Here is a 26,694-nt window from a genome sequence, read left to right as displayed (position 1 = left end):
ATGTATCCAGTATCAAAAACAATTCCCTTCACACCTCTTATCTCTCTCTCTCCTTTTTCTCTACCCTTACTCCTGCTAGATGAACCTCCACACTAAACTCTTCTCCCCATCCCAGCATTGCTTCAGGTAAAGCCATAAAATTACTTTTTTAGGGACAGTGGCTAGTAGTAGAGCTGGTAATTTCAGCCTCTTAGTTTTCTGGGATAGTGTGCATGTTATGATCTAAGCTGTATTTTAATTTTTTATAGTCATTCCTTGGCCTTTAAAAATAACTAGGTCATTGTTTGCAATGTTTGGAAGGCCAAGGAACACAGTGGGTTCACTTATTTTTTATTTTGACACATTCTTAATGACGTAAAAGAAATAATATGTTTTGTTTGTGAGATGGGTGATGCAGTTTTGTGAATTCTGTTTGGTCTGGTTGCCAAGTGGTTGTTTGGCGAGGTCAAATGGAAGTGTGTAGTGCATGACATCACTAGGTCAAGTTATGGTTGGTATTCTTGTTTATTTTTTGTGCTCTTTTTTCTTTTCGGTATATCTAGAAATAGGTTTTAGAGGTCACAGAGTTAAACTCAGTTGCTGCTTTCATTCTAGATGTTTATTCTATAATATTTATATTTATTTTGTTCTGCTTTTTGGAAGTCATTTTGAATTTTGTTCTTCCTCCATTTTATGGAGTTTTGCAATGGTGTTGATAGTCAATTGACCTGGAAGTGTTTGGATTTTACTTCCAGTGTCAATGATAAAGAATAGCATAAGTTTATTTAGTTAGTGTTCCAGGTAAACAACGTCTGAGCTACATATCTTTGACTATGATTTTCTGTTTTCGTGATTGTGTTTATTTGAGGCGGCACGGTGGCGCAGTGGGTAGCGTTGCTGCCTCGCAGTTGGGAGACCTGGGGACCTAGGTTCGCTTCCAGGGTCCTCCCTGCGTGGAGTTTGCATGTTCTCCCCGTGTCTGCATGGGTTTCCTCCGGGCGCTCTGGTCTCCTTCCAAAGACATGCAGGTTAGGTGGATTGGCGATTCTAAATTGGGCTTGGTGTGTGGGTGTGTTTGTGTGTGTCCTGCGGTGGGTTGGCACCCTGCCCGGGATTGGTTCCTGCCTTGTGCCCTGTGTTGGCTGGGATTGGCTCCAGCAGACCCCCGTGACCCTGTGTTCGGATTCAGCGGGTTGGAAAATGGATGGTGTTTATTTGACTTCTCGGTTATGAATCTTTTCTTGTTTTTCTGGCTCATCAAATGGTCATTTATTTAAAAATTTCTTTGTGGTGTCAGAACAGGTCAAAGGTATAAAATTCAGCCTTGTTCATTTCCTGGGTGTTCAATTTGTAGAAAAAAACAAGAAAAGCCATCATTCTTAGTAGTGTTTCAATCTGATTTTGGAAAGAAATTTGATTTGTTAATTTACTACAGTTTTAATCTTATGTGTTAACTCTGGTTACATGAAATTATTTTGTTTCTTGACTCCTATGCTACGTTCTTTGAATTATGATTTTAGCACTTGATTATTAGAATACCAGTAGTGGCGCACTGTACAATAACATGCAGTGAAAACACTTGACTTGAGCATTCCTAGTTTTCGTTCTCTTTCTCTGAGCATTTAGCATTCATTTGCTCAGAGGTTGATGCGCTTGCTGCGTCCTGAGAAGCTCTTCTTTTTTCCACCCTAGCGGCCCACTTCTTCTGTTCTTTCGTCAGCATCTTTTCACGTTAAAACTGATTAAGCCAGTGTTTGTGTTGTAATTACTTAGTATGTTTTCTTTTATTTTTCACTTAAGCTGGCACTTAAGTCTTCAAACTGCCTCAAGAATGATTTAAGATATGAAGAAGTAGGGGAAGTGACGGCGAAGGTGGTAGGGATGAGAATGGCGCCCATATGCATGCGCCACACGGCCACCCTGCTGGCCGCTGCCAAGAGTTAATTCTACAATAAGATAAAATAAAAATAAAAAGAGGAATAACCTTGGAGGTCAATCATCACCCTGAAAGCGGATAGTAGACATCACATAGTATATGTGTACCAAATTTCAGGTGAATAGTTCAAAGGGTTTGTGAGCTACAGATGATTTAAAATCCTGGACAGACAAACGAATAGCCACGGTAGCATATTATATAAGAACATCTACCTTTACTTGTTAATAAATATACGATCTGTCTCCTGATTCCATTTTTATTTAAATAATGCTATTTCTGAATGGAGATTGTACAGTGTGCCCTCTAGTGGCTCTTAGCTATTGTCACCTAATGTGTTGTTTTTGCTCATATAACCCAGCAACTCCTCAGTCACCTGATTCCAAGTGCCCTGAGTAAGAACTGAATGCTTCATTCAGGCAATCCCTCTCTGCCTCATGCTCATGCTGGTGCCCCTACATGTTGCCCTTTGGCACATTTGCTGGATGCACTTCCCCTGGTGATCAGTATGACTTTGTCCCACTTTTCTCCCTTTGTCTTTTAGACTTATTAAGGAACTTTCTCCACTATTACTATCTACTTTATAATTAAACACTAAGATCTGTGTGTCCAGTCCCTCGAAAGAATCTGATTGGTCAGTTTGGCTTTGGTGATGCAACAAAAGAGGAAGTGTAAGTGTGAGATGCACAAGGTGGAGTAAGGATGCATGCAGAAAGGCAGAAAGTAGAAAAACAGACAGAAGGCGAGTAAGGCGCCTCAAAAATGATGACAGTTTCTGAGAAGCAGACTTTACAGGAATGTGCTTGAGAAACACATGCAAACACAGAAAAAAGTATTCGTATGACAAAAGAAAGCAAACATTTTTAAATTATTCTATTACCTGTCATCGACAGGTATTGTGCTGTAGGCATATAAAATGTTATCCTTATCTCAACTTTAATCAATTAAAAAAACACTTAAATTGCATCAGTTTTCACTGATTTCAAAAACATGCTTGTTAGGGTACTTGGTTATTTGGCCTGGTGTGAGTAAATATGGAATGGAGTGATGTCCCTCCAGGGTTGGTTCCTGCCTGCTGCTGTTGGAATAGGCCTTGGCAACCAAAAACCATATACAGTAATTGGATTAAGATGGTTCAGAAACGGATATATATATACATTTATAGACATTTTAATTTGCAAAAGCATAGTTAATTAATTATGATGTTTAACATCTATCTATCTATCTATCTATCTATCTATCTATCTATCTATCTATCTATCTATCTATCTATCTATCTATCTATCTATCTATCTATCTATCTATCTATCTAGATAGATAGATAGATAGATAGATAGATAGATAGATAGATAGATAGATAGATAGATACTTTATTAATCCCAAGGGGAAATTCACATACTCCAGCAGCACCTTACTGATACTAAAAACAATATTAAATTAAAAATTGATAATAATGCAGGTAAAAACAGACAATAACTTTATATAATGTTAACGTTTACCCCCCAGGGTGGAATCGAAGAGTCGCATTGTTTGGGGGAGGAACGATCTTCTCAGTCTGTCAGTGGAGCAGGACAGTGACAGCAGTCTATCTATCTATCTATCTATCTATCTATCTATCTATCTATCTATCTATCTATCTATCTATCTATCTATCTATCTATCTATCTATCTATCTATCTATCTATCTATCTATCTATCTATCTATCTATCTATCTATCTATTGTAAAATGAGGCACAACAACGTGAAAGGGTTAGAGGCACCAACCTGGTAACCCCATACAATTGAAGGTTCATAGAAAACAAAAGAATGCAACAAGTTGCGGAAATTCCTATTCAGACATGATTTCAAAACAGAACCAACTTAAAGATGGACAAACTGCTGGACATATGCCTTCTGGGCAGAAAGAGGTATCTATCTATCTATATAGCGATAATGCAATGATAATCTTAAAATTTTTTAACAACATTATCTACTGCCATAATGTAGTATTAAATAAATGTTTACTTCTGCATCATATAAATAATCTGTCTAATCTGTTTTCTTAGACCGCATTTTTCCATTAATGGAACAAAGGGACCCAGAGCCACTTCCTGATTACAATGGGTTTGAGTGAGAAAACATCCCTGCAAGAGTTGTCATTCCTTGGTTGGGCACACTTGTTTTTGCTCTTATAAACAGAATTTTAAGTTGTCAATCAACTTAATATGCACATTCATGAAAGAAAAAGGAGAACCCTGAAAAAGCTCAAGTAGACCCCAAAAAAACTCATTTGGATACAGAAGAAAAAGTGCAACAGTCACATAGAGAGTAGCTGGGTTAAGATTCAAATCCAGGTCTGTTCGGCTTTCTGAAGCTATATAAAAATGAAGAGGACAGTATACAATAAAAAGGTTGTCCTATTCTTGTTTTACCTAGTCATCCATGACCCTGAAGTAGGTTAAGCATGTTTTTTCCCTTGCCATGGTCAGGGATCCATAATTTATCATTATAACCAGAAAAGAACCAATGCTGGACAGGGCAGCAACCCAGCTGTTCATGAGAGGATTTTCAAAGAGTGGTTGATTTAACAATATTTTAGGAAAAATACACACATCGGTTTGGGGTATTATAAGGATCTAACTGGATATCTTCCATTTTTACTGTATTATCCGACACAAGTAAACTGAGATTTTTTTTCATGGAAATTGTGATAAGGTTAGCTGTTTGTTCAGCATTGGTCACCATAGAGCCAATTGTGTCAGGAAAATTGTTAACTATGTTCTCATAAAACCATTAGATTAAAATTTGTTGTCTGCCATTACTACATACAACACGGGATAAGTATCAGACAAAAAATAGTCATATTTGAGTGTACTAGTTATTTAAGAACAAAAAAGACAGTTATTAGGCAACTTGTTTTGGTCCCATCAGTTAGTTCTTCCACTTAAAAATGTCCACTATTTCCTGACAACATTTATACAAAAAGTGATCAAAAGCTGTGTTCAAGATAAAGTCATTTATACATTTAGAGAAGTGAAAGATGTTGTTTAACTGTGCTAGAAATGACAGAATAGGGAGGCAACCTTTTTGATGTTGTAAGAAAAAAAGTCCCATGATCCAACTCCTATAATGTAAATTCGGTCACCCTAGTGTACAATGTGTGCTCCTTATGTACACAAACAGGTGTGTAGTGCTGTGATAGTAAACAGCTTACATATACGGACATTTTATTTTTATTTATGATTCCTAATGATCTCCAATGAAGACTGCACACAGAGTTAAAGCTAACACAATAAAATGCTTTGCAACTTTCCTGATCTGAACAGAGTACCTACTCACCATTTAAAATGAGAACAATTTCACATTTTTGATATTTAAAATGTGTTATCTTTGCAGTGACTCTATCCCAAGCTAGGCCTGTGAATACAAGATATAACTTCTCTGAGTTAAAACCGACATTTATTTTATATGACATTTGTGATGGGCAGCAGGGGAGTGCTGATGTCTCAGTGGGTATACACCCTATACTCTTACCAGGCAGGGAGGCCAGTGTACTGGATGGACTGGGGAGATGGCTTCCCAGAAGTGGATGCTCCCCTGACACAATGGGTGGCATCATTCCTGGACCAGTTTGCCCATTCATGTGCCTGTGGGGAATGCTGGGAGTTGCAGTCCCATAAGGCAGCCCTGCTAATCTCTGTGTGTGCCAACAGGGGGAGCTGTAGGGGAAGGCTATCATTATTTGCATTGGCTCCTGCCTGACCCAGGAGTACTTTCTCCTTTAGTACTCTGGGGTCTGGCATTAAAGGAGCCACCTCCGTCCACTCTGGGAGTCAGAGTCAGGGGAGAAGTCAGACTAAGCTCAGCTCTGAGGAGTGATGGGAAAAAACTTCTTTTATAGTTTGGACTGTGAAAGAAAGAGATCTGTGTAAGGTATTTGTAAAAAAAAAAAAAACTTTGTTTACACCAAAACCATATCTATAAAGTTGCGTTAAGGGTTTGGAAGCTGTGAAACATCCATCACTTTATAAGTTGATAAATGTAACCATCAACATTCACTGTTTACAGCTGAAATATATGGACATTAAATGAAATGGTCAGGGTCATACAGTTTGGTCAGAAGCAAAAATGTAACCAGCAACTTTGTAGTTCAGAGTCCAGCTTCTTTTCCACTTTACTTCACCATGTGCATAAAAATGAGGTGGTCATTCATTTATACTCTGGACATGGACCTGTGAAAATGTCCAAAATATAACCCAGAGATTCTGCCCCATGCCAACTCCAATTGATCCAGAGTTCCTGAAATTTAGCTAGTGGTGAATATTTACTCTGCAAATTGTCCTCCATCTCTGCCCACAGATGATCATCCTGATTAAGATCATATGTCTAGGGAAACCACTGTCTTACGTCTTGGAGCCATTCCAGAGCTTTCCCTGTTTTGCTGCATGGAGAGTTAGCTTGCTTAAAAGCCCATTTGCAGACTTTTCAGGTACCATTGGAACATTGCATTCTCTGCATCTGTAAATCATAATCTCTTGTGTGTTTGTTATTTACATTTATAAACTTAGCAGATGCCTTAATCCATAGTGACTTACAAAGGAGATCAACATAACCCAGTAAGCATTAGTTTGGGGACTGTTTGATAAACAAGTGTTACAGGACAAGGTTACAAAATTGATCACCACAAGTAAAAACCTCAGAAACAAATACAAGTTAGTTTTAATTTCTAGATTACGAAAGCTAACAGCTAATATCAGTTAGATAGAAAAATCACTTAAATGGTTCTTAAACACAGTGAGGAAGTCAGAAATTTTGATGGAGGTGGGCAGCTTGTTCCACCAGCTAGGAGCTGAACAGGAAAAGAGTCTGGACTGAAATTTGCTATCACTCATCACTAGATGCTGTTCAACAGCAGACATGAGTGGTCGAGTGTCTCCATATATACTGTATATTTATACAGTAGGTGCAGACCCACACACTACTCTGTAAGGAAGCATCGAGAATTTGAATTTAATTTTTTTCAAAATTCTTCAGCAGCTTGGTGACACATACTTTTGCTCTTGCCAGCAGAAAGTTGCAGGAGTTCAGCCATGACAAGACTACAGCTTGGACCAGGAGTTGTGTTGCATAATCTGTCAGATACGAGTTTTCCTATTATCCTAGTCTTCTCATTCGTGTGTATTTGCCCGAGCCAAAATTTGACAGACTTACTGATACTTCAAAGTTCAGTCCTTGAACTATATAGACCACTGTTACTGCAGTCTTTATGTTTTGCTGACAGGTGTGGGCTTCAGCTGGGTTGGTGCTGCCATCCTGAGTTGCGAATTCTGATATGCCTTTTTTGACATGACTCTCGTACTATTAGCTGACTGACAGTAATCCATCTGTTACACTGCAGAAATTATGTCATCCTTCTATTAATGGATTCCAACCCTAGGACCTCTGTTGTCTCAATATAGCCCATTCTCAATACACTTGTGACACTGTTGTGAGTGAATATCCCAGCAGGGTTCCTGTCAGGGCATCTGGTACACTTGTTACTAGGCGCTATTCAATGTGAATTAAACTTTTAGTCTTGTCGTGAATGCTCATAACCTCCTCCTCCTATTCTGCACCAAATTACACACACATGCACATACTTGATGAATTGGTATCAAAATCCAGCTCTATTTTTTTCAGACATGTGTGTGCATGTAATGGTATCATTTATTGAACTCTTGAGTACAGTATATGGCAATGATGTCTATCCCTAAAAAAATGACAATTTAGTCTGTGATACCCAATGAAGTGGTAAGTGCTGTGTGAAACTATTTTGTGGAAATTCTGATGAAAGGAGTACTTGAGAAAATGGAAGCAATTAGAGGTAAATCAGGGGTTCAAATGCTGTCAAGGGAAACAAAGAAGAAGGGATACAGATTCACAAACATCAATGAAAGAGGCACATACAGAGAGAAGTAAGGGAGAGTGATTACCTTAAGTCTACCTTCAGGTTGAACTCTAACGACGACAATATTAATGATGAAGAGGATCTGGAAGATGCTGATGCAAACTTTTTCAATATAATCACGGAAAACTCCCCAAACTCGGGTAGGAATTGGTACATTTAACATCAAATGAATAATGATATCTATGGACTGGAAGCTTTCTGGTATGTAATAATATAAACCTTCAGTCTGTGTAAAACATTGAGTGCCTTACATGATTCAAAAGTTCATTTTAGGCACCTGAAGCGTCTTAGGTATGGAGTCACTCACGTTCGTCAAAATCAACGTGATTTAAGGAGTAGCCCTCTTCATGTGAAGGGCTTTTCCATGGTTTACAGGTGGGATCCTGACAGTCGCTACTACGAATTTTCCGTAGTTTTGCTCTTAATATCCTCCCTTTGGTATTCTAAGTCTGTCTACGACTTTGAGACAGGTGACAGCTGCGGTGCCTTGGACCCCCGGAGGCCCCGCCTAGTGCGAGCTGTGCGCGTGTTTCGAGTCTGCTACTCGGAGTCCGGGCATTCTCCATTCAGACACATGAACGCGCGCTCGCTCTCGCTGCCCTTTCCCTCTCTCTCTTTCTCTCTCTCTCGCTCTCTCTCTCGCTCCGCGTGTTTGAGAGCGCGCCTGTGTGTCGGCGCGGCTGAACACGTACAGTACGCTTGATACAGTGAGCAGATCCTCAGTGCGGGCTGCCTGTGCGGACTGCGTGATAGCAGGCATGGACCTATTCGAGTTTGACTTCTTTAGGGACTGGGACCTGGAGCAACAATGGTAGGTTTCAGCACATTTTATACCCGCTTTATTTATGGTGCCTTTGTTATTTTCGGTACCTCTTCCTTCTCAGTATTAGACTTAGTGGCAACATTTAGAGAGCTCACTGCTGGCATTGTGAGACACTGGTGTGACAGCCAGGGCTGTAGGATGCGGGACGGATTTGCATGCTGGCAGTTGATTTTTGGGGTGCGCACCCGCTGCTTTTGGTGGACTGTCTTTTGTTTACTGATTGAATATTATTGTAGCGTTTCCACCCCCCGTTACAATATATTTGTTCCTGGAGAAAAGAGCTTTGTGAACCAAGAGAGACACCTAGTGCTTCCTAGCTTTGACAGATTAAGTTCATAGCTGCTGCTTTGATATGCTGGTGGACATGTGTGTAAATCAACTGGACGACTTGACTGATTAATTACATTTTTTGGTCTGTTAAAGAAATAAAGGTAAAAGTCCTTCATGCGTGGCTCTGCTTTGTGCTCACACACGGTGCGGGAGCGTCTAGGTCCGCACAGCCCTGCAGCGTGGCATCTTTTCAGCGCCCGGCTCAGCAAATGCGACAGCGCGCAACTTCTGTTTCCGCGATTTCTGGAGGTATCGCCTGGCCACGTCATTCGGTTCAAAAACGGTGGCACTAGTCGTTGCTAGCCCCTGCGAGATCTGCACAGTCAGTGCCCCGTGAATCTCCTGGCGAGAACCGATGAAACTCTTTCAAAAAAGCTCGTGTTCTACTGAGAGAACGTGGCAAAACATATTTGTGATGCACACCAGCTAAACAGCACCTGTGGCACAATAATACTAAAAATAAAGAGGTCCACTAAAACTGTATCACATTTACACTAAGCAATGTGATGACACTGTTTATTACATTTTTGCTTTGTTCTTTTTAATCGGTGCCTGATCGTGGCTGTAATTATTACCGTGGCTTACACTGATAATGCTGTTATTTTCATTAATTTTAATTGCTGTTGTTTCTGTCATGAAGTCCTGCAGTTATTTGCCATGATTATTGTTGTATTTATGATGCTTTTCTTGCTTTTGTTATTTATTTCCTTGCTTACAATTATTGAGTCAATGTTTGTAAATGGGAATGGAATCTGTCAGTCTTCTTATGTATTGTTTTAGTTCTTCAACTATCATCACAGAAATGATACATTATAATTATTCAATTTATTGTTGCTACAGGAATATCTGCTACATTTTTATTGTTGCTTATAATAAGCATTTTTGCTACTTCAAATTGTTGATGGAGATCTATTTGGACTTTCCATATTGTCACAGTTGATTGTTTATGCAAGAGTATCCCATGGGCCATCAGTGCCACTTATTCTAAAATAAGTTTAGACAACATTCTGTAAATTCGGGTAGACAAATAGATGAATGTTAAAAGAAAGAATATTTTCAAATTCAACTTAATTTGCAAAGAAACCACCGAGAAGGATGATAAAATAAAGTTTAAGCAGACATTCACTAGAATCGTGTTCAAAACTGGTTGCTTTTCTTGAAATTGATTTTTTTTTTTATCTCAGAATGTATTTTTTCATGTACATTTTGATTAAGAGGTGCATTCTGCAGTACCTTGCTGACTTTCAATGGTTATGTATGCGTGGTGTTGTGCTATTAAAATTTTCTTTTGAAAGTCACTGTTAGTGAATATAGAGCCCCCTGGTGGAAGTGGATGGCATGTTTCAAAAGATAAAATTTGCACCAAGTCAACCTACGCTTTAAGTGGCAATTTGCTCATCATCTCAAAATCAGTGAACACTCCTTTAGATGTGATATGCATTTATTTACTGATTTCTTTGGGCAAAGATCATTATGACATCAGCCAGATTGCATGCTGGTGTAATTCAGTTTCTACAACTAATTTGAAGAGAAAAATTGATTAATTATTGTGAATGAAAGTGCTTTCCGTGTCAGTTAGTGCACAATCTGAGCATTTAAAGCAAATCAGATTGCTCTAGGTTAAGCAGATTTTTAGGGAAAGAAAGGAAATTCTTGAAGGATGTGTACTGAACAATATAAAAAGAACATAAAAGTAAGAAGAATGCATGCAGTATGACGTTACTGGAAAATATTAGTGTCAATAAAAAATAAACTGAAAGTTGAAATGGTCTTCATAATATTTACATTGCTGGTCATAAAGTCGGGTCTGTTTGCTCTTTACACAGGTCTCTTGTTGTTTAGCTGCTTTTCTCTTACTTGGGTTTACTAGTTTAATCAATAGTTGCCTTTTTTATACAGAGGTTCTTTGGAATAGAGTTTCATATTGCATGGCCAGCAAATAGTCACTCTGCTGGAAAAGGCTTAAACACTGTATGAACGCATGTATTAATAGAGAGTTCAAAGGTCTCATTGTGTAGACATCAAGGCTGAGAGCTGGCCATCTGCATGCCAGGCAGCTTCTATTAGCACATCTCATTCAGCCATATACTCTTCAACTCATTCTGCTTTTTCATTTGTTCATGCCAACCAACACACATGTTCACATACACACACACACACACAACCTTAGTGTCTTATTTAGGCGACCCAAAAACAGAGTGGCACATGTGCACACAGAAACACTTCTGCGCTTTATGCAATTCAAGGGTATTTGTCACTCATTCTTGTTTCTAATTCCTACCTCCAGCCTTATTTCAAGATTCCAAAAGAAATTCGTTGTGGTATAAGTGACTTTTCTCATTGGATAAAGACATATTTCTGTTTCATAAAAGTGACACGGTACACTTATTTTTACTTTTTATTTGTGTTTGCTATGCTTCTGGCACATTTGGACATTTTATCTCTATACCAATGGATATTGGCACCCTGTCTAGGGTTGGTTTGAAGTGGATTAGTTGGAAAGGAAGATGAACTGATGGATGACCATGAAGCGATAAAACTGTCTTACCAAGACAAAGTCCTACTTTCACTTGCTTTTGCACTTAACATTTATGTGGTTTAGCCAATAAACACAAGATGACATCCACACATCTGTACATGGACACACACCTAGCCAGATGGACAGGGCCACATTTTATGCTTTAATTTTTATTGAGAACTGAGTGATTGTTGAAGATCATTTTGTGTTGTATAATTTCTGACTTACTGTACAGTCCATTGCAACCTTTGGCTCTTTGCTTTGTAAAAGGTTTAATTTGTTATTTGTATAATAGATGCATAAAGTAAACCCCCTCAGTGCAGGTCAGCTATAGACCCCACAAAAAGTGTGAAATTTCTTTTTTTATGCTGTCATTGATACCAGTTTCTTGTGTTTATTCTTTTTTTGTGAAGCATACTGCAAGTGAAAGACTTGAAACATCTCTGGCAAGAAAGACAATACCAAATGAATGCACTGTAATTTCTTGCTCTGCTAGTCTTATCTGCTAGTCAATCTCACTGAGATTGCACAGGTGGTGAACCAACTTTTGGGGTGGTGTGGGAGGCTGCAGGGATCTGTGGTATCCGGGGTGAACTTCTCTAGGCTGGTGGTAAGGCTGTCCTCCTGAGAAGGAGTGGGTGTTGACCTTGTTGAGAGGTTTACTTACCTTGGCAGTGACATTCATGTCTCTGGTGACTCTTCCTATGAAGTCAGTAGATGGATGGGGAGAGCATGGAGGTCATGAGGTTGCTGGAAAGATGTGTGTGGCGCTCCCGATATCTATGCAAAAGGACGAAGGTCCAAGTCTTTAGAGTCCTGGTGCTTCCTGTCTTGCTATATGGTTGTGAGACATGGATGCTATCCAGTGACCTGAGATGAAGACTGGACTCCTTTGGTACTGTGTCTCTCTGGAAAATCCTTGGATACCATTGGTTTGACTTTGTGTCAAATGAGCGGTTGCTCATGGAGTCTCGAATGAGGCACATTACTTGCATTGTGTGGGAGCATCAGTTACGGCACTACGGCCATGTGGTGCATTTCCCTTAGGGTGATCCGGCTTGTAAGACCCATCATTGTTGGGGACCTGAGTGGCTGGACCAGACGAAGGTGTTGCCCACGTAAAACCTGGCTGCAGCAGATAGAGGTTCATTTCCGGAGGGTGGGACTGGACCGCATGTCTGCCTGGTGGGTTGCAAACCGGGATCCCGAGTTGTTTCGTTGTGCAGTGGGTGCGGCAATGCACTGTACCGGTGCATGCTCCCCAACTTGACTTGACTTGACTAGTCTTATTTAGTTATGATAAAGAATTTCACCCTTATGAATGTGATTCATAAAATTAAAAGTTTTACAGAAAGCTAACATTTTATTTTAAAATCCTTGCTGACTATAATTCAGTCATTGTTGATTGGCATTGCTGCGTCATGGATCCAAAATCTTGGATTTGAATCTCATGACCAGCTTTTTTTTGGTGTAGTTTACATCTTCTCCCTGTGTCAGTGTGTTTTTTTTCTCCGGGTACTCCATTTTTCTTCCCACATCCTCAGAGCCATGCAACTTAGTTTGCCTGATGATTATAAATGGACTGTCTGTGAGTGTTACATGCAAGGGCCCTTTAGTAGACTTGTACCCTTGTCCAGCAATGGGTCTATGTACCTAGTACTGCCGGGATAGGCTCCAGTAAATAAAAAGATACCTCTTTTGTTTTCAACCAACTCCTTCCAGTACTCCAGTCTCCACTTTAATTCTTGGGTGGAGTGCCCTTTGTAGAGAGTTGGTACAGTGTGTTCAAGATGTGCTTTCTTGGGATTCTTTGGAGAAGTCCTGCCCAAATGCACTAAATCTGTGATATTTCCTGCTTTATTCAGATTATTGTTGGGACAGATTTTGCCTCACTTAAATCCAGATTAGAAAGAGAGCTGAGAAAATGGATAGGTGGTTGGATAAATTGGACAATATTAAATGCCCTTTATGCATGTCTGCCAATATGACACACCATCATACAGTCTTATAAATAATGTATACTATATCTTAATCTTAGAGCCACTGACTTAAAGTATGTGGTGAGCCATGATATCAGCAACCAGCTTGCTTACTTGTCTCTCAATTTCACCCACAACTTATGACATTTATTATTATGGTCATAGAATGGTTCTAAACCAACAATATGAAGCGAACCAGCAGTTTGGATACTCTTCCAAGCAATTAACTGAATTATTTTCAGCAGTCTATTTCCTTTCTTACCCCAGACATGCTATATTATGAACCTTTAAAGTAACTTAATATACTCAGACCTGTTTAATCAAATTCAAGGTCTCTTGAAACCAGAGCCAGTCTTGGCAGTTTTGAGTGTAAGGCAGGAGCCAGTCCTAGTTAGAGTGCAAACCATGCTGGGGCTCACTTGTGCCCACATTCACAGAGGGTCTATTTGGTATAACCAATAATCACCTTAATCTCCATGTTTTTGGGGATGTGGAAAAAAAATAAGAAGACAATGCAAAAAGATGAGAGAAGATTGTACAAACTCCTCATGGACAATGAAATTCAAACCAAGTTTGCTGAACCCGGGAGGCAGCAACACTGACTAACACACTACTATGCCATCTTCCCTTGAAATAAAAAACCATACAATGAAACAGTATTTAAGAACATAAGTCATTCTGAAATTTACTGCTGCTAAATGAAAAGAATTTCTCCATAAAACAACATAGAGCCAGTTGTGTGTGAAGTCCTTATGTAATTAGCAAACAGATTGTATCCAATGAGGCTGCTTTGTCTTTGCTTTGGATTGGTTTTCCTTTGCATTGGCAGTCTGAAAAATCAACATTCAGCTTTGATAGATACTGTTTTAGTTAAATAAATATTGTGAGGTTTGCTGATACATTTTGCAATTTATATTTCTGCATTCAGGAATGTAGATATTTCAGGTTACAGGCAAGTCATTATCAGATAGCCTTTGTGCCTGCAGACAGTAGTAGGTATTAGTGTCGCAATTTAAAATGGTTTGTTCACAGAAGTGCATTCATTTAATGTGAAGGAGACTGTGTTTTAGTGAAAAGTGACATTTTGCTAATTCTAGAGATAACCATCACATAGCACCTTTTCTGTTCAGAACTGGTCCTTGTGGCAATACACAGATTCACATTAAAATGAAGATTGAATATTGTACTGTAATTAATGCATCTTTTAAATGCAAATTAACTGTTTTTCTGTGTATTTCCAGGTAATTTGCTGAACAATAAACCATTTAATGATTTTATTAGATTTCCCTGTGTAAGGCTATTGCAGCTTGTAGAAGTCCCATCCTGTCTATGCAAAATGTTATTTTGTAGTCTGAGAAAGTGTACAGTTTTCTTGAGGTCATATAAAATAAAGCAGTTTATACTGTAACAGGAGTGGAACCATCGTGGCATTTTTGTACATTCAGAATTAGTATCTATGAGGCTGGCTGTTTTGGGACAACATTACCTGGGGCTTTCTGTGGGCTTAAGCCATCCCAAAAATGCTAAAGCCACAGCATAGCCCCTGATCACCAAAAAACATGTATAAAATTATTAGGCACCATTAAACATGTTTTTTCACACATTTTGAAGTGAAATTTGTTTCATTTAGTTTAAATATAGTGAATATTTAACATAAAAGTTTGGCCTAAAGTGTAGCCACACTTATCAAGTATATGAAAATGGGGTGTTTAGTGATAAAGAGGGAGAGATCAATGTAGAAATAAATATATAAAACAAAAGCTTATATACTTTACTGAATCCTGCAACCTCAGGACACGAACTACTGTATCTCAAGTAGGGTGGCTTATTTTCTTTTCCATCTTTCTAGTACCATCAAAGTACTTTTCCTTCTTACTGCTCTCATCTCTTTTTCTCTTTGTTTTTGTCTTTTGTAGAACTATAGCTTGTTTCTTCCACCAATCAGCCTTTGCCCTGATCCTGCTGTCAGGAATTGGCCAGAGTTCATTGCCAACCTCTTTTTTTTTTGCGTGCAGTTTTGTTCCTGGCTCCTCCTTAGAGTCATTCTGATGCTTCCAGGGTGAGGGGTGGTGTGTGTGTGTGTGCGTGTGTGCAGGAGGAATTAAAAGCGAGAACACTGGTTTTGACATTGCTTGAACAATGTATGCCTTTGTGACAGCTGTTTTTTGTTGTATTTTTGGATCAGGATTTTTGTTTTGTGTATGTTTTGCCATATTTGAATTTTCACTCGCTTTATTCACTGTATGAAGTAAAAAAATACCTTAGTTTTACTTTTTTGTCATACCTATTGTCATGTTGAGTTCACACTGTCAGTTGTGCAGTGCTGTACTACGTGGGCTTTGGGCTTTAATCCTGACTTAATTGTGCATCTTACATCTTTCAGACCTTTCATTGGTGTAGTCCATTATCAGTTTAAGTATCAGGAGCACTTCTCCTCGGCCACTGCACACTTGAGCCCTCTCAATATCCTCTCAAAGAGCCTGCTTTCGTAGCTAGTTTCCTAGCTGTCCATTTCTGTAAAGAAACAATGGTGTTGCTTCATAGTAATTGCGTGAAATAGTATTGACCTCCTTCTAGCCTTGTCTGTCTTGCTTTTAATTGGTTACCTGGCCCCAGTGTCTCCAGATGGGTACACTTTGTTGACACCAAGAGGTCTAAAGGGGTTTTGTCCTCTAAGGAGATGGTCAGGCACCCCACAATCTGCTATTCTCCATAATCTTAGAGGAGCTTTCTACTTACAGCATACTTCTACTGTACTTCTATCAATTCTCTGTAATGCTGCCAATGCCTGTCACACATTTGGGGCTCCAGACAGAATCTCCCATACCCTCCAATTCATAGATTATGTGTGAGACTTTGCCATCTTGATGTTCTTTTTGCCTTTGAACCTCTTCAATGTATATAAATACATGACCATGCGTTAATGGTTAATGATTTCAAGTTTTATATTTGAAAAATTTGTGATGCAAGAAAAAAAAACACACTATCATTTATCCTCATACTTATATGCCTGATATGTGCCAACTGGATTTTCTCCTAGTTTGGAATACAACCAGGTTACAGCTACCCTGTTAGCTGTGTAACGTGCAGCTCCACTTGGGACTAACTGTGTGATTAAAACAATATAACTGATATTTTATATTCCAAGAGCTCTGTAATCTCACTAGAGAGAACCCCCAATGTTTAAAAAATAAGTGTTTGTGTATGTTTACATGTATGTATACAGTACAAAGTTCTTATTTAATATTATATAAAATAATAATGTTTAATATTGATTTGAAAGGGGGCTTAGTGTCAGAAACCATACTGATGATGGTGTATCAAACTGTTACAGGATAAACTCACGCACCAGCTCATACAAGTTAAGTTTACAATTACCAGTTTACTTAACATGCCATTGTCTGGTGAAGATAGTTATACATAATAAGTTTTATACATTTACAAACTTAAAGAAATTTTGAATGGCACTCAGAAAAGCAACCAGTGACATACTTTGTTGTTAAGGTGTATACTGGAAACATTCATATAAACAATATGTAAAGAATAATAAAACATAAACTAGGGCACTGATACATTAAAAAAGAAACATATTATCGGAAAACAAAACTTCACATTTTTATACCTTTTTAAGTGATTTGCATTATTCCTTTTTGGTAGAAACACAAAGTTCCCGTAATCAGTATCTTGGTATTACAAATATAAAGTATTTTATATGCTATGGTAAGCAGTTTTAGACTCTACCAAGCACTGGTATTTCTATACCAGATTCCTCTTACACTTCCTAGGACAATTTGTTATGTGGCCTTGAATTGTGTCAACATGCTGCAGAATCCAAAAGGGTCATTAACTGACAGGTGGTTTGCCTATAACAGACCCCGTTCCTCTCAACTGTGTCATTATGTTGTGGACAGTTCATTTACTTTATGCAGACTTAATGCTGGAGAAGCATAGAGATGGCCTGGTACAAAAGAATAGCAAGGAAAATGGAAATCATAGTGCATTTATTACAAATAGTAACTTTTAACTTAAATTTCATTCATATGTTTGTCTTATTTTAACTTTAATTCATTTATTTGTTGCTTTTCTAGTTTGTTTTTGTAGTCGTTACTTTAAATAACAAGTAACTGTAATGAATTCATTCTTGTGCCTGTCTTCTGAGGACACAGCCAGTGAGATCATAAAAACAGTTTTAAGGAGACCAGGTCCTTCAGCCCAACTTACAGTAGCTCATTGTTTCCTGTTCAATTTTGTATGTGGAATAAAAGTATTATATAACAATAAACAACATACACAAACATAAATCAAAATGATAGCCACTGTAAACAAAATGAGACTGACAAGCCCCATTTTTCCTTTGTATGCATACCTTCAACTGACCATTCATTCTTATTTTTGGGGTGGAAAAGATACACAATATGTCAGTATGAGTGCTGCTGACAGAAACCTGCTGTTAAGAACATGAAAAAGACTCACTTATAAATCCAGCGAGCATAGTGCTGTGTGTATGCCTCTACAGAGCTCCTGTCCAACATCACAACACAATATAATGGTGCAGTAATTTGGGTGAATATTATCAGTTAATAATGATAACAAGTTACAAAATGTATGCTTGGCCTAACATTTAGTTGTATTCAATGACTTAGCTGATTTTATAGTTTTTTTTTAATTAGAGTCATTTGTCACATTTTTGTTTATCAAATATTCTTTTAACAATGAGTCATATTCAAAAATAACAGCGATAACAGAATACAATTACATGCATTAGTGGACCACATTAAATACACGCGTTTTAACAGTACTTTACTATGTCATGTGTTACAAACATAGCCCAAATAGGCTTGTGGTGGCTCAACAGCCTTCATAGACAGCAGAATTCAATTCAGAAGATGTAAGAATTGCCTTATTAATGTCCAGTTGTTAGTTATTGGTTTTGAAGGTCCTGTAACAAATTATATGAGTTCAGATTTCTGAAACATGTTTAAAAAAAGTACCTTATGAATAATTAAAATCTCTGTTAAACATTCAAGGTAAAATTGTTAGGTGCTTTGGATCATGATGGGTAAATTATGGTATCAGAGAAATACTGAATCTATGTTGTGCAAATCATGCAGCCTTGAGGTTGTTTTTATTATTTTTAAAGTAAATACTGAGCACATATTTGTTCATTCTGTGCTTACAGAGCTACACTTAGCATAATTACTTTCTTCTAACGTTCATTTCCTGATTAGTTTTATTTATTTTTTTTTATTTTTATTGTTAATTTACCTCAGTTAGCATGACAAGTGAAGTGGTGCACTAGCAACTTAAGCTTACATGCCTCTCCGGGCATTTGACTAACATGTATTGGGGACCTGTTTTGCTGTCAGGAGTGTGTTTCAGATGAATAAAATAGGAAAATATACAAAATATACCAGTTAAAGTGACTACTCTCAAGGTAGATTTGAAACAGCAAACTAATCGGTAATTAAAGTTGCACATAAAGTTTCTTCGTTTAAAGGTTGACAAGTTTGCAAATTCACAAGTGCTTTTCAATTGCAGATTTTGAATTTTCAGAAATTTGTACAGCATGCTCTATTTGAAATATCTTAACAAAAATGTAACTTCATCAACAAATTTCCTCGAACAACAAGAGTGCTAAATTTCAACAAAATCGGTTCACTGGGAGCTGAGCTGTTTAACACAGATAGACAGATGGATGGATAGGCACACAGACATACTGTGCATGGCAACTGCAGTAGGTGCTTTTTGCATTATATGCGTACAGATCTAAAAAATGTAACTGCAGTAGGCATGGAATTTTCAAAACATACACGTGTTCTGTAGTAGCTAATTTTTGAATACCACTCCCAGAACTCTGAGTTTACTGTTCTGGCTCTTACAATTGCATTATGAGCTATCATTATCTTCATTCTTTTTCACCTAGTAGCATACAGACAATTTTTTGGCTCCCTCTGCAAACTGTGTGGTTGTGTATAATAAGTGTTAAGTAAGTATGTAACAAAACACTTCAAATGTCAAAATATGTCATTCTTCAAAGGGAAACTCCATAAATTTATACTGAATTCATGCTGAAACATGAAAAATGATGTTTTTCGTAGTAACTCTCATAAAGAAATAGAAAAATGCACAAAAACTGCATGTTATATACATGGAGATATCAGTTTGTAAATTTTTAAAAATGTAATTCTTGAACTGAAAGCACCTAAATTTCCTGAATAACAAAACTGACTTGTAAAGCCTTGTGATGTTGCTTTAGGATAAAGAACTGCCCATACAGATGTGAATGTTGGGTGTGCCATTCTGCTCCCAGTATCAGTCTTAAGCACCCATTGCTGCAGCCTGATAAGAGTTTAAGTTGATATCTAGCTAAAACATGTATAGACAAAATTCTCATTTAACCTTTTAAGAGTCTTGTATCTGATATCTTCCTCACAAAGGAGGTTTTTAACAATTTGCCTTGAGAGGTAAACTCCAATCACCCACCTTAGCTGATGTAGTAGTATTGCTGCGTTTTTGTGCACTCCATTCTCACAGTGTGTGATTGACATTGGATCCCTAGGTTGCAGTAAATGAGATATGTCTCATCTGCTGACAAACTAAATACACATGAAGAATTATTGTTTAGCTGTGAGTGAATGTATTAATGAACTTATCAATCAAGTTTGCATTCTGATATGATTCTTTTTAACCATAAAGTTTGCATTATAAGCATAATACTCTTTATTGCACTTACTTTGTCAAGTATGACAAAGTCTTTAAGTCAACAATGTGTTAAAACATTACATCATGTATGAATTTTGTCTTCAATTGCTTAAGACGATCTACATGAATTATCTTTGTTTCTTATTTAGTTACTATTCCAGCAGGAAAATCTTGAAGTAATAATAATTTCAAGTATCATTTTAAAGAGTAGCTCAACTAATTCGCTCAGGAGCACGTTTGAATGATCATGGTATTGCATAAAAGGACATCCTACTAATTTTCCTACAGGGCTTATTTAGTGTTTCAAATTTCCTCTTTAGGAAGAAAGATGAATACCCAACAAAACCCACTCAGACATTGGAAGAACATGCAAGCTGCACTCATACAATGATCAGGCCAGAATTGAAACACCTGTCCCAGCAACACCATCCTTTTTATTGGAATGTCTAAATGAAAATTAAAATTTGAGTACATTCTTAAGCACTCTTTGATGAATGCTAGAATATTTTTCACACAGTAAAACTCAATAATAGCATTGAAGACTTTTACTGTATGTGGCAATAATAGCAGGAGAGTAAATGTTTAGAGATTATAATTGTAGGTGGTAAAAAAATCTGATTTGTCCAACACGTGACTTTTCCTACATAAAGCTGTGATTTTAGCAGTAAAATACTGCAGGTCAATGTGAGCAAAAAGCTCAAAATCATTATCTCTGCAGAGCAAAATCTACTGGAGCGAAAATCAATAGGCTTCTAGCATTTTACAATGTTAATAACTGTGCCAAGTTTCATTCGGATTGAGTGATTCATTTTTGAGTTATTGTATCCACAGACTCACATCCTGAGACAAAGACACACACACACACAGACACAGACTTCATTCATATATTGGTGAAATTATGTTCGGGGTGTCTTAAATACGTAATGGTGAAACATTTGACAATACCTTCTCTATATTTATATCCATGGTATATGGAGAAAAAGCAAAAAAGAAAATACAATCTTTTGTTGTCGTTTCAAATGAGGTAATTTTGAGACATTTTTGCCTCAGCTAACCTTCAGAAAGAAGCTGAGTTCCGTAGACATCCAGCATATACTGTATGATAGCCACACAGCAGAGAGAAATTAAGTAGGTTTACACATGTATTGGTGGATTTTGAATACCTAGTGTAGTTGCTGTAAAAAACACAATTTGAAATGTAAAGTTTCTTCCCCCAACCAACTGTTTATATAAACTGTAAATCTAGCATGGAGTGATGATAATGCAACCTTCAGTCTAATTCTGTTTTGATCACAAATTACATTCTATACTATGTGCACATCATTCTGAAATCCTGTTTTTAAACTAGCAACTCAATATTAGAAATTACACAGTGTACATATACCAAGTATCTATCTATCTATATATATACTGTATATATATGGAAGAGAAGGTCTGTGATACGGTTTGCATATTTGCAGCTGGAGATCCATGAAGGGAGAAAAAATGAATCACGTATCATAAAGTAGTTTTTATTCCTGAGCTTTCAACCCCTATCAGGGGTCTTCATCAGAGGATAATGCTTAGACTTACAAGAATCAAAGGCAATATATAGCAACACATTAAGTGGGGGTGGGGGGGGAGGGGGGGAGGTGACTAAGTCCGTATGATCAAGGGGGGGGGGGGGGGGGGGGGGGTTTGTATAGTTTATTTATTATGTACATTTTCTTCTTAAGTTAGCATATGCTGGATTTATGTCCAAGTGTCTGTTGATGGCGTTTTCATCTGATAGCCAAGACTCGGCCAACTCTCTGGCACTTTTAGTACTGGCCTTAAATTTTACTTTTACATTGTCCCAGTTGAATGTGTGTCCTGTTGATTTAGTATGTGCATAGATCAAAGATAGTGCATCCTTTCTTCTGACGGTGTGTATATATATATATATATATATATATATATATATATATATATATATATATATATATATATATATACATACACTAATACTTATACATAAAAACAATATTTTCTGGAATACATTTTAGAGTTTCAGATTGTGAAGTAATAATATATAATATAATAATAATATAAGTGTAATATTATTCTTAAACTATAAAATGAATTACTAAGCTTTCTATGTCATAACAATTTTTTGATGTATTGTAAAAGGTGCTATATAGCGCCTGACCCGGCACAGACTGACACAGAGGCACATGTAAAATAAACAGACTTTTTATTTCTCTTCAGCCGTGGGGCACATCTTCCCTGTGTCCCACAGGCCCAACACAGTCCCACAAGTACTTAATGCAGCAAACAAATCCTTCCTCTGGCACCACCACTCCTCCCAGGCATCCTCGTCCTCTTCTTCCCAATTCTGGATCCTGAGTGGTGGATGCTGGCCATTTTTATAGCCCACGCGGAAGTGCTCCAGGTGCTTGATCACCTGTGGCTAATTGCACTTCCGGGTGGGGCTGCAGAGATGTCCACGTGGGTTCCTGGCTCCATGCAGCACCCCCTGGCGGCCACCCCAGATCTCCACAGGGTTGTGGAGAACTCCATTTCCCATGAAACCCTGCGGGAAACTGAGGCTTATCGTCAGCCAGGGAGGCTGCCACCAAGCATCCCGGGGGAGGTAGTGAGATGCCCATGGCTGCTCCCCCGGAACATATGTAGAAGGGACGTCCCGGCCAGGTATGGGACCCGACCGCCCGCTACAGTATATTTGTTTTGATTTTTCTGGTGAGCAACATAATAGCATGCTGATTAGTACTGCTGCTAGTCTGAATTAAATGGCCTGGTCACCATCTGTGTGGGCTTTCATTTTCTTCTGGTGCTTTCACAGGTTTTTCTTTCACATTGAAAAGATGTGAAATTTAGGTTAGATTAGTTTAGGTTAATTAACAATACTAAATTGTCTGGTATGACTGAGAATGGATTTGTGTCCTATGATGAACAGGCATCCTGTACACCTGTGATATTTGCCCTGCAGCAAGCGCTGTTGGGAAAAGCTCTGGCTGTCTGAGTAAGCAGGTTCTGCAATGGATGGATAACTGTCCTGAGATAGTATGCATTTCCCATAGAAATGTAATTATCAACATTTAAATAACATTTTTAATCAAATGTTCCCTTCCTCTTTTCCTGGTGAGGGTCTTGGTGGCAGCAGGCCAAGCAGGTCAGCTCAGACTTCCTTGACCGGGGCTACATATTTCAACTCTTCCTCTTCCCTCTAACTCCCAGGCATTCCCAAACCAGCTGAGAGATGTAATCTTCGGTTCTCTGCCCAGTGAGACTTGACCTGAGAACCTCTAAGGGGAGTGACCCTGGTGTCATTTTTACAATTTGCCCAAACCACCTCAGTTAGCTCCTCTCAATCCTGTGGAACAGTAGCTCTACTCTGAGGCTCTCCCAAATTGCTGAGTTTCTCACTCAATCAGAGCATGTAAGCCCAGCCACCCTGAAAGCAGAAATCTCACTTTTGCTGTGCATACTTCCAGTCTCCTTCTTACAGTCTTTACCCATACCTCATCACCATAGGTGAGGACAAGGATGCAGATCAACAGGTAAACCGAGAGCTTTGTCTTTAGACTCGGCTCTCGCTTCACCACCACAGACCAGTACAGCGCAAACAGAATAGCTACTGCTATTCTCAAGATCTCAAATGAAATATTGAACATGAAAAAAAATCATCTTTGGGATCAGTTTAATTAAAATGTGAGATTAGATATTTCTGGCAAACAAAACTTATTTTCAGTGATATTTTAAATTAGTTTGTCAGAAGAAGGCACAACAAGCTTTCTTTTTATGTGTTTACTTTTCCTAAAGTCAGGTTTTCCCTGACTTTCAACTGTTTATATACACTTCAGTGCTGTAGATACTGTACCAAATGCAATTTAACTGCAGTGAAACATGTATGGAGGCATAGTGTTCAAACTAGGAATGATTTTAAGGGGGTTGGTGTATCCTGAGTTGGCAGTATATTGGCACATTCTATCCATTCACGTTTTAAGAAGGATTCTTATGCTGGTTATCTAGCACATGTTTGCAGCTTTTTACAACTCCTAAACTGCATATAATAACCAAACAACCCATGATGATGGTGACCTGTAGTTAGTACTTTAGTTAACACATAAGGTGATAATCCAACAGAGGAAAGAGAAGGAAGTGAGGACATTATATGGACTTCCATTTACCCATTCATATTCAAAGTTCAGGGTGACGGAGCAATTTTGATACATGTAATCAGTATTGTGAAGAAAGTAGGCTGCTCACTTTTTTGGCTGGTTAGCTGGCTGGCTGCTGCCATTGCTACCTAATCATGAGTTTGAAAAGCACTAATTTGTCATGAAGAGTTGACTCAATAACTTCAAGTCAGTTGCTAAGTAGTTAATTTCATTGTGCAAAGCAATGTTACTGAAATTTTTATAAACATGCCAATGTTGTAAAAATTCCCACACATGCCAATTACTTTTCCTCAATGCATATTCTGTCGAGACTGTTCATTAAAGTGTTTTTACACACTTCCATGAGACTGCAAATCAGAGTTAAATCAGTAATAAATAACAGCAAATTAAAAAAGTAAACATACAAAAATCATCAGTTAACTTGTTTAGCTTCCCACAGCCCATGCTGTAAAGTTCATATAGTTCATTCTAAACATGTTACAGACGCAAAATGTGTTTTTTGGATATAGAGGTAGGTCCATAACGTTTTGGACAGTGACACAATTTTCATAATTTTGGCTCTATATGCCACCACAGTAGATTTGAAATTGAAGTGTAGGCTTTCAGAATTTTTTCAAAGGGTTTAACAGAAATATAGTATGAGCCATTTAGGAATGACAGCCATTTTTATACTCGGTCCCCCCATTATTCATGGGCAATTGACTGACAAGCTGCTCCATAGCCAGATGTGAGAAGGTCCCTCATTATTTCATTAGCAGCTAAGCAGGTAGAAGGTCTAGAGTTGATTCCAAGTGTGGAATTTGCATTTGGAAGCTGTTGCTGTGAACTCTCAATATAAGCTCTAAAGAGCTGTCCATGTAAGTAAAAACAGGTCATCATTAGGCAGAGAAAATAAAACAAACCTATCCAAGAGATAGTAGAAACACCAGGAGTGGTCAAATCAATGCATTCTTAAAGAGAAGGAGCACACTGGTGAGCTCAGCAATACACCAGAAGGCCTGGACAAACATGGAAGACAACTGTGCTGGATGATCTCAGACATCTTTCCTTGGTGAAGAAAAAACAATTCACAACATTTAGCCAAACCAAGAACACTCTGTGTGAAGTAGGCCTATCATTTCCAAAGTTTACAATCAAGAGAAGACTTCATGAAAGTAAATACAGGGGGTTTACCACAAGGTGCAAACCTTTGGAAATCCTTAAGCATAGGAAGGACAGGTTAGACTTTGGCAAAAAGTATTTTTTAGAGACCAGTTCAGTTTTGGAACAATTTTCTTTGAACAAAAATGTAGTAAATTTCAATATATACCAGAATGATGGACAGAGAAGAGTATGGAGAAGAGAAGGAACAGCTCATGATCTGTAGCATACCACATCATCTGTGAAGCATGGTGGAGGCAATGTTATGGCATGGGCATGCGTGACTGTGAATGGAAGTGGATCACTGGTGTTTATTGATGATATAACTATTGAAAAAAGTTGAAGATTGATTTCTAAAGTGTACAGGGCTATACTGTCTACTCAGATTCAGACAAATACTGCAAAACGAATAGGGCGACGCTTCACAGTACAGATGGACAACTTGTATGGAAAACATACTGTGACAGAAAACCAAATGCTTTTCAAGGCAAAGAAGTGAAATATTCTTTAATGACCAAGTTAATCACCTGATCTTAACCCAGCTGGACATGCATTTCACTTGCTGAAGACAAAACTGAAGGCAGAAATTCCAACGAACAAGCAACACCTGAAGACAAGCTGCAGTAAAGGCCTGGCACAGCATCAGTAGGGTGGAAACCCTGTACTTGGAGAAGACCATGGGTTCCAGACTTCAGGCAGACATCGACTGTAAAGGATTTTCAACCAAGTGCTGAAAGTGATTATTATATTCTTGATTATGTTAAGTTTGTCCAAATACTTTTGAGCCCCAGAAAATTGGTGACCATGTTTAAAAATGGCCATCTTTTCTAAATGGCTCATACAATGTTTTTGTTAAGTGCCCTAAATTAAATCTGCACGTCTACACTTCAATCACATCTTGATTGCTTCATTTCAAATCCATTGGTGTGGTGCACAGAGCCAAAATTATGAAAATCGTATCACTGTACAAATACTTATGGACCTAACTAAAGTGTAATTAAAATTGAAAATCCTTTGCCAAATGCTTTTTCTTTTCTTTACAGATATGCTACACTGTGTTTAATGAATTGGTCAAGAGAATATTTTTAGATTTGACATACTGTACTGTATTTACTTCCCAAGGATTTCTCTTACTGCATAGTATATATAACCAGCCCACACAGGAATGTGTTTGCTTGTCAGCATAAAGACATAAGAAGTTAA

The 26,694-nt window shown here is 38.0% G+C and overlaps 1 protein-coding gene across 2 annotated transcripts in view; it reads left to right on the top strand.

Annotated features, from left to right (window-relative positions):
• The first annotated feature begins 8,501 nt into the window (after nt 1-8,501).
• Nucleotides 8,502-26,694, top strand: part of aff2 (AF4/FMR2 family, member 2) — a 684,414-nt gene continuing 666,221 nt past the window's right edge. For both annotated transcript variants that reach the window (XM_051935183.1, XM_028816861.2), the window contains exon 1: nt 8,502-8,650. In XM_051935183.1, the coding sequence (XP_051791143.1) occupies nt 8,598-8,650 (53 nt within the window). In that variant the 5' untranslated portion in view covers nt 8,502-8,597. The remainder of the gene's footprint in view (nt 8,651-26,694) is intronic.

The sequence above is a fragment of the Erpetoichthys calabaricus genome, chromosome 12 (genome assembly GCF_900747795.2).
Source record: "Erpetoichthys calabaricus chromosome 12, fErpCal1.3, whole genome shotgun sequence".
In the NCBI taxonomy this organism is placed as follows: Eukaryota; Metazoa; Chordata; class Cladistia; order Polypteriformes; family Polypteridae; genus Erpetoichthys; species Erpetoichthys calabaricus.
Note: the sequence above shows the minus strand (reverse complement) of the source record. Positions and strands in the feature narration are given on the sequence as shown.